Source organism: Nilaparvata lugens, unplaced genomic scaffold (assembly GCF_014356525.2).
Source record: "Nilaparvata lugens isolate BPH unplaced genomic scaffold, ASM1435652v1 scaffold8788, whole genome shotgun sequence".
Classification (NCBI taxonomy): domain Eukaryota; kingdom Metazoa; phylum Arthropoda; class Insecta; order Hemiptera; family Delphacidae; genus Nilaparvata; species Nilaparvata lugens.
The window spans coordinates 1-9,658 of NW_024094532.1; the positions used below are offsets into that span (position 1 = coordinate 1).

At 35.3% G+C, this 9,658-nt stretch overlaps 1 protein-coding gene across 1 annotated transcript; it reads right to left on the reverse strand.

Moving 5' to 3' along the window:
* Positions 1 to 498: 498 nt before the first annotated feature.
* On the reverse strand, positions 499 to 9,558 carry LOC111057597 (gastrula zinc finger protein XlCGF57.1-like; the record flags this gene model as incomplete). The annotated part of the gene is made up of 5 exons (XM_039419182.1): positions 9,386 to 9,558; positions 7,193 to 7,270; positions 6,169 to 6,270; positions 4,602 to 4,749; positions 499 to 1,751 (listed from the first exon to the last, which is right to left on the reverse strand). Coding segments are annotated over exons 1-5 (1,593 nt in total), but the record flags the coding sequence as incomplete, so codon positions are not given.
* Between the last annotated feature and the right edge of the window lie 100 nt (positions 9,559 to 9,658).

Genomic DNA, 9,658 nt, shown 5'->3' on the forward strand with positions numbered 1-9,658 from the left:
ATTTCTCATATGTCTCTTCAAATTACTTGATCGAGCACATTTATAGTCACAATACTCGCAGCTGAAAGGTCTTTCTCCTGTATGTGTTCTGATATGTATCTTCAAATTACTTGATCGAGCACATTTATAGTCACAATACTCGCAGCTGAAAGGTCTTTCTCCTGTATGTGTTCTGATATGTATCTTCAAATTACTTGATCGAGCACATTTATAGTCACAATACTTGCAGCTGAAAGGTGTTTCTCCTGTATGTGTTCTGATATGTATCTTCAAATCACTTGATCGAGCACATTTATAGTCACAATACTCGCAGCTGAAAGGTCTTTCTCCTGTATGTGTTCTGATATGTATCTTCAAATTACTTGATCGAGCACATTTATAGTCACAATACTCGCAGCTGAAAGGTGTTTCTCCTGTATGTGTTCTGATATGTATCTTCAAATTACTTGATCGAGCACATTTATAGTCACAATACTTGCAGCTGAAAGGTGTTTCTCCTGTATGTGTTCTGATATGTATCTTCAAATTACTTGATCGAGCACATTTATAGTCACAATACTCGCAGCTGAAAGGTGTTTCTCCTGTATGTGTTCTGATATGTATCTTCAAATTACTTGATCGAGCACATTTATAGTCACAATACTTGCAGCTGAAAGGTGTTTCTCCTGTATGTGTTCTGATATGTATCTTCAAATTACTTGATCGAGCACATTTATAGTCACAATACTCGCAGCTGAAAGGTCTTTCTCCTGTATGTGTTCTGATATGTATCTTCAAATTACTTGATCGAGCACATTTATAGTCACAATACTCGCAGCTGAAAGGTCTTTCTCCTGTATGTGTTCTGATATGTATCTTCAAATTACTTGATCGAGCACATTTATAGTCACAATACTCGCAGCTGAAAGGTCTTTCTCCTGTATGTGTTCTGATATGTATCTTCAAATTACTTGATCGAGCACATTTATAGTCACAATACTCGCAGCTGAAAGGTGTTTCTCCTGTATGTGTTCTGATATGTATCTTCAAATTACTTGATCGAGCACATTTATAGTCACAATACTTGCAGCTGAAAGGTGTTTCTCCTGTATGTGTTCTGATATGTATCTTCAAATTACTTGATCGAGCACATTTATAGTCACAATACTTGCAGCTGAAAGGTGTTTCTCCTGTATGTGTTCTGATATGTATCTTCAAATTACTTGATCGAGCACATTTATAGTCACAATACTTGCAGCTGAAAGGTGTTTCTCCTGTATGTGTTCTGATATGTATCTTCAAATTACTTGATCGAGCACATTTATAGTCACAATACTTGCAGCTGAAAGGTGTTTCTCCTGTATGTGTTCTGATATGTATCTTCAAATTACTTGATCGAGCACATTTATAGTCACAATACTTGCAGCTGAAAGGTGTTTCTCCTGTATGTGTTCTGATATGTATCTTCAAATTACTTGATCGAGCACATTTATAGTCACATAACTCACAACTGAAAGGCTTTTCCCCAGTGTGTTTCGTCATGTGTCTCTTCCAATGAGTGATCGATGGAGTTTTATAGCTGCAGTCAGCACAGCTGTAGAGCTTGATCTTTTTGCCAGCCACAGATGGCTCAGTGCACTCTTCCATGGGAGAGATTGAATGTGCATTCAGTCCACCCACTTCTGTTGCATTGGCAGTTTCAGATGTGCTGCAGTTTGAAGGCCACATCTCCGGTTCACTCTCCACTGAACATCCTTCTGCCTCTTGCTCAACTGCAAACACCAATAATGCAACTTGTAAATGATTGAAGCAGAATAAAGATAATAAAGTAATGATAGAATCTAGTGTAAAACACTCACACAATTTTCCTTGCCTCACCTCAATCATACCGCATTAATTATCATAATCATTATTCATCAATTGATACATTAGTTTATACAAACCAAGAGTTTTGCAGCGAGAGTTTTTCGGTTGGATTATGAACAATCAGAGAAATAATAATAATAACAAATAAATTATGCCATGAGCTACTTTTTTATTGAATAATGATCCATGATTGCTAATCCAGACCATGGTTTTCTCTCAAAATTGACATACATATAGGTTGAATTGTCTGAAAATGATTGGTTATGTATATGGCTGCCTATCTTTTTTGTTTCAAAACACAAAAATACTGTTGAATAAATAGGAACTTTCACCTGCGTTTTGACACAAACTGTAAGAAATGTGCATCAAAATTACAACTATAAACTGACATGAAATTGTGAGCTCTAGTTTGATGAGTGGGGCATCCACTATTCATCGACTACTCAGAAGAGCAACATGGCTACAATTGGCAAACACAGCACATTATTGCATATCAGTTGTGCTGGAAATAGGATGATAATCTGTAGTGGACACAAGTAATCCAGTGAAGGGCAATTTATTGAAACAATAAGACGTTGATGTTGTCAATACCACTATGTATACTGGGTGTCCCAAAAGTAAAGTGCCAAACTTCGGGAATAGGTTCTATGGGTCAAAACATAGGAAAAATGTGGAATATTTTTTTTCCTAAAACGCTTTGTTTACAAGATATTGGCCATTTTGTATTTTTTACAAAATAATTTTTATCTTCAAATTTTTCCAACCGATCGCAATAAAAATCGGTAGGTATGTTCAAATAAGAGATGAACTGTAGAAAAAATTTCAACTTTGTTAAATTAGAAAATTCAAAATGGCGGCCATTTTGAACTTTTAATCCAAAATTTCGGGAGAACGGTGATAGATAGAGAAATTTAACAAGAGAAACTTTTTTTAGGAAATTTCATTTACAATCATTCAACACCAAAAAATGAGAATCGGACAAAGTATAACAGAGATACAATGAAATGTGTGTTACTAGGCAGCAAAACATGAGTACATCACAGTAGGCTATTAAAAATATTAAAAACAAATTTTTTTCATCCAAACACAAGAAAATTATAATTTGATGTTAATACAGACTGGTAGGCTTCCTTTCTATTTACAACGAATTGATGTTTTGCTGCCTCGTAACACACATTATTTCATTGTATCTCTGTTATGCTTTGTCCGATTCTCATTTTTTTTCATACGCCAATATTAGAGTAAAAATCAGACTATAAAATTATTCATCATAATCAGCTGTCGATAGATTATAAATTGCATACCATGACGCAAGCAATTCAATATCTCAATGTAACTTGGTAAAAAATCTGCTGTGGCGCACTCACACAACTTTCCTTGCCGTTATGAAAATTGATCACCTGACGCTATAGTGAGGTCCACGTTATAATGACAGTATTTGATCAACTTTAGTTTTGCTATACTTGTCTATCATTCGACAAAGCCGGTGGTACTATCCTTTTCTACGTCCACAACGATGCCAATCATGTTTTTGACAGTGTAGAAATAAAATTAATAAATGCAGAGAATCGGCATCGCTATTCTCCTATCTTTATCTACTGCCATTATAACGTGGACCTCACTATAGTGTAAACGCGCAACTCAAGTCAAAGATCTGAGCCAGCTGGTGACAGGACAATAACACTGGATACACACGAGATCTGTTATCTCTTCATAGCGAATGATTGAAAAGAATCAACAGTAGCCAACAGTTTGCAATTGAATAATTACATTTTCTCAAATTTCAAGCTTATTTTCAATTTTAGGTGAAATGTTACTGGACATTAATTAGAGAGATTTCCAAGCTCAATCTTTTCCACTCGAAATTTTTCGTTTGAATTATATCTGAGACCTAATAATTGGAAATCTAAAATCAAACTTTGCATAGATGTTGCGGAGCTCCTGAAATTTTTACAGATATGGGACTTGAGGCAGTTGATATAGCTTATCAATGACTATTTTAGGTATAAATTTGATCAAAATCGTAGAAGCCATTTTCGAGAAAATCGCGAAAAACCCTGTTCGTGTCGGATCCTTATAGGGGAAGGACCTTAAGTTACAAATTTCAAGTCATTCCGTTAATTTGGAGATGAGATATCGTGTACACAGACGCACTTACACTCATACACACACACACACACACACACACACACACATACAGACCGATACCCAAAAACCACTTTTTTGGACTCAGGGGACCTCGAAACGTATAGAAATTTACAAATTGGGGTACCTTAATTTTTTTTCGGAAAGCAATACTTTCCTTACCTATGGTAATAGGGCAAGGAAAGTAAAAAGCTGTGTAGACTATTAATTGCATGCCTCATTGAATGCAGTTTTTATGCACTATTAAATGAACTATTGATTACGTGCAATAGTGCATGCGATTAATAACTAAAATAACATAGTATTGTCTCTCGAACTTTCTCTGCTTTGAGCTCGGGCTGTCCTGTTGCCAGTATGTCTTGAAAGGAGATTAGATTTTGATGTTGGCATTTTTGATTCACCAACCCGAACAGCCATTAGCCGTTTTCACACCGATATCTCGCCGACACGACATACAGACAGGACTTACTCTGATGGACAGTATAAGAGGAGGCTGCGGTTTATATCTGCGCGAGGTCTACTGTTCACAGAACTACTAGTTCCTTCATTTCCTGTTATGTGTTATTATCATTGATGAATGAAAATGAATGAAATAATAACACGAATCTCACCATATTCTTCCTCTTTGATGAATATTAGATTATAGCCAGGGATTAGATAATGTTGTTGGCTGAAATCATCATCAGTTGGAGAGCATGCAGTGCTGCACTCTTGCGCTGGTTCTTGGCTGCTATCATTCTCCTGCTTAACTCTCGCCATCTGCAATATTGACATCACAAACAATGAGAAGACAATCGATTATTGTTACACTTTATGTAAAAAGACACAAATATTGGTGAAGGAGCAGCAGCAACTGAATTTGACAGCTGTCTTGAGTTATATCACGATAATTCCAGTTCAATGTCAGTAATTGTACTGGTTCTTAATAATCATGAAAATTCAAGCTAAGGCCAGCCATTCACGTTAAGGTTTGCCAAAGAGCTATAACTGTACAGATATTCGTCTGCACCCTGCAGTACACCTGGACAGGCAAGATATACTACTGTGCACTGGGTGAGTGAGGGGTAGTTGAAGTTGAAATAGCAGCCATCAAGTTATGCTCTCTAATCTAGATAAACTGAATGCTAGTTTGGTGGGTGTAAACAGAAAACATACAAAAATGCTAGTCAAAATACTTACAACTTATTGTATAACAATAAAGTATGGACTTTCTTCTGTAATCATACACTTGTATGTTCAACTCACACTTACGCGACTCAGGTAGAAAAGAGACTCGACTCTAGTCGAGAGCATGTGTTTCCAAATGATGATACTCAGACCAGTCGATTCTAGTCTCCGCAATTGTCACCATTTGAAAACACATGCTCTCGACTAGAGTCGAGTCTCTTCTCTACCTGATTCACGTAAGTGTGAGTTGCCCCCTGTGGGTTAGGGGAGCTTTTGGTCGAGTATCGTACTCAAGAATGTGTTGAGAACCAGAATACACCCACAATATCCCTGCTTGTCGTAGAAGGCGACTAAAAGGGACCCCAAGGCAACTCCAGAAGTTGCCTTGCCTTCAAACCCACGGGATCTGCCCCATCAGAACAGTTTTGGAGGGGCGAAAAGAAAAACCCAAGAGACCAGAGATGGGTGAAACTCCAGCACAAATGCGGGTCAAGAGGCTGAATCGAGGACTAATCAGTCTGAAGAGACTGCCAAGCATATCACATTGGATTGCGACAAGCAACCAGGTGATGAATTGGATGTTAGTATAGGAGAAAACTCCAGGTTCTTGTAAAGGACACAGGTATTGGTTTGTCTAACTAATATACTACTTGAGAACACAATAAGCTTCGGTTGACGTGTGGGGTTCTATGAACCTTTGGATCCTCGAATCCGTCCCTTCAAAAACGATAAGCAATAAGTGTGAGTTGAGCCTTAATGTTATTGACAATATTGCAATATAGGCCTTGATTGTGTTCCTTGAATTTGAAGGAAATAGAATTCTATCCTTCTATTCCAAACAAGCTGGTCTTCCTGTGGGACTCCCCACAATTCAAGCCTGCGCTAATAATAACAACAACCGAATCTGGAAGAAAAGTTTTTATTCAGCAATAAGTTTTAATTATAATTTAATGAGAAAATCTCAAACTTAGTTGCATTATTTATTTATTCCAGTCAAGATAGAATACATGCCTGATTGGAAGTTGAACCATTGTGCGAGGATGACTCATCTTTGATGCTGCTAGTTGCTAATTCACATTCTCCAAATTCATCCTCCTGCTTCTCGATCTTGATCTGCGAACATAAGATATTCTTGTATCACTTGAAAACTAGACGAATATCAAACTCAGCAAGTAATAGTGCTCACTATTAAAATATGGGTTGTAGTAGTTGTTTATTTATTTCTGTTGATAGAATATCGATCAATAGATTCAACAATGTTTCTTTTAAAGAATGGACCTTTTACTATTGTTCCCATTGATGTCTACTCTACTTTTTTATAACATGCATGAAAGGCGATCAATATAGTTATTTGTGCAACTAGTGCGCAAAGTGATAGTTTGCTGCACCGAAAGAAACGTTTACGCCTGAGCCGTAGGCGAGGGCGGAATGGTTTCTTGAGTGCAGCAGAGGAACTTTGCGCACGTATTTCACATTAAGTTTTTCCTACAGTTACCATTGAATATGAAAAGTGGGTAATTATGGGTAAAATTTCCTGAAATGCATCAAATGTATATCTGTGTAATTTTATTATTAATAAATAAAATAGAATGTAGTATGTGTGTTTGAATGGCGGCTGTGTGCTGTCAACTGCTGTCATCCACCAAAGTCCACCACCTCAAGACTCTTATAACGTGCTAGACCCACAGTCACAGTTACCAACTTAATTTTGATTTTGCTGCACTGGTGCTCCATATAACCTACTAACTATTTTGCGTTGCCATGTTGCAAATCTGGAGTGCAGGAAAATTTTTTCCCTCACTAGAGCGGAAAAGTGATTCTTTGCGTTCTGTAATCAGTGCAGCAATGGCCACTTTTCAAAGTAACTGTAGGAAAAAATATTGCATAATTATAAAGAATATTGAGACTGAAATAATCTTTCAACTAATTTCATTATATACTATCAACAGTAGAAAAGTTGAAAGAAAATGGGATTCAACTTCATCATATAGCTGTAGTCAGTAAATTTCAAGGTGGATTGTTCAACAATACATGCCTGCTGAGTAGCCGTATCACTACGTGCAGCTCCAATCCAACTGTCATCAAAAGCACTTTCCTGTTTCTCAACTTTAACCTGCAACAGACAAAAAATCAACTTGAATCCTTCACAGTAGAATCTTGTTGAAACACGTTTTCTGTTTTAAGGTTATCTATTTCAGATACCCTGGTAAAGTACTGTACTTGACAATCAATAATTTATCAATTAATCAGGTAACACTCTGACGGTGTAAATTTTCAAAGCTTGAAATCCCCATAGATCGAATAATGGTGTTTTTAGCTGCTACATAACGGAGCTCTCAAGCAACAGACCCCCATTTTACACATTGCACTGTAGATGAGTGGGAGTTGCTTGTCTCCTATCGGGCGCCTCCCCAGGTAGCGGATCGGGGAATACCCTCTAGATATAGGGGGTACAGAGGGAATCCAATACCCGGGGTGGACCAAAACCAGCAAACTGCTGCCTTGCAGATTAGATTGGAGTTCTTTATTTATGTATGTTACAATATCTACTGGCTTATACACTAATTTACATTAAATGACGGTAATGCTAATTATTCAACGAATTATACAAACTATAGATAATTATAATTAATCAAACAGAATAAAGATTGAATACAATTAGAATAACAATGATATAGAATTGTAATATAGCTTCATAAATCGGTGGTGTTTAAACAAATAATTGTCGATTCTTTTCTTTATTTATTTATGTATTTCAGTATTACAATAGTGCGATAGTATCCCTCTGGCTGTAAGCTATTTGAGGGATAGGCTATATAAAAATAATTCTTTACATACAATAAAAAACAATCAATAACAAATTCAAATTTTTTTATTTTGTCAATCAAAACAATTACAATTTCAAAGAAAATAGTATACATCACAGAAAATATAATCAGAAAAATCCTTAATAAACAAAAAATGAAATAGAATTAATCATATAACATGAGCTTAGTTTATCAAGAATGTATGAATGGGAAAATATATATATAAATATATACAATAATACTTATAATTTAAAAAATGATTTGACAAATTTTACTGAGCGCAAAAAATATAAAATTTTCGTCCGCGCTCAGGAAAATAATTATATTTCTTAATTAACCTGATTATATTTCTTCATTTTTGTAACTGTTCTCTTTTGTCCATTGCACCATAAATTAACTTAACTTAAACTGACTTAACTAAACGAAATAAGACTTATAGAAAAAGACTTTACTTGGTAAGCGACAATTACAAGATAAGCACTCTGAGATATTACCTAATGTTACTCACTCTGAACATAAATATTTATTAAATCATAATATATCTTCATTGAAAAACTAAAATTATTTTAAACTCAAAAAATATAATAGATAGTCAATAGAAAATACATAAACTCGAATAAACACAACTCATTTCCTGAAACTAATTAAAATATTTTCTTTAAGAAGGATATGAAATGATATCCTTTCCATCAACACACGATCGGGTGGTCAGTGGACACAACGCACACGGAGATCAGTGGATATTCAAAGGAAAGAAAATCTTGAAAGAATATTGACTGCTGCCTTGTAGTTTGGTATTGGCTTACCAAAGGCTAGGGAGGGACTAGCCTTCTCTACTCCATATAATTATAATTAGCTATAAAATTTGGGGCCACTAATGTCTTTGTGTGTAACATGTTTACAGCTTACATGGGGACAACAGTAGAGTTTTCCACTAGCTCAATTTGCTGTTGCAGGAACACAGAATTGGAAATGCCATCTATGCATTCAAGTATCGGACAATCCCTCATTCCTAAAAAGCCAGTGGCAGCTACTATTGCTCCTGTGTGCAGACTCTTACCAGAGTTTGTTTCTTATCTGCCCGTTTGGTCATGCATAAAAATATGAATTCTGATAAAGAACTTAATTCACGAAAAATTACATGGAATAAGAAACAATAAATTGTATGAATTGATAAAAGTTAAGCGATACTGATTTTTAAGGTTATGTTGAGGAATCTTTTATTGGCACATAAAATAATGCATTTAATTTGTGATCACACCCTTATATAGACAAGATAACAATATGAATATGAATTCTGATAAAAACGTTACTTCCAAATAATTATATGGAATAAAAAACAATAAATTGTATGAATTGATAAAAGTTAAGCGATACTGATTTTTAAGGTTATGTTGTAGAAAATCTATTTCAAAACTCACCTCTTTATCCATTTTCTGAAAATAGGACAAAATAATGAAAGAAATAAACAATAAAATTTGAATATTCTTTTTCTAAGTTTAATTTATTAGAATGATTTATACAGATATATCCACAGTTTCCCTTTGTTATTTCTGAAATATCAAATAGATCATTGACTACCAGCTTGACCAACCCAACGGCTTAGCTATTTTCATGTACTTTTCAGGCTATGAAAATAAATTATTCGATTTCAATTCTATTATTCCTGATAATATCTATTTATTGATATTTTC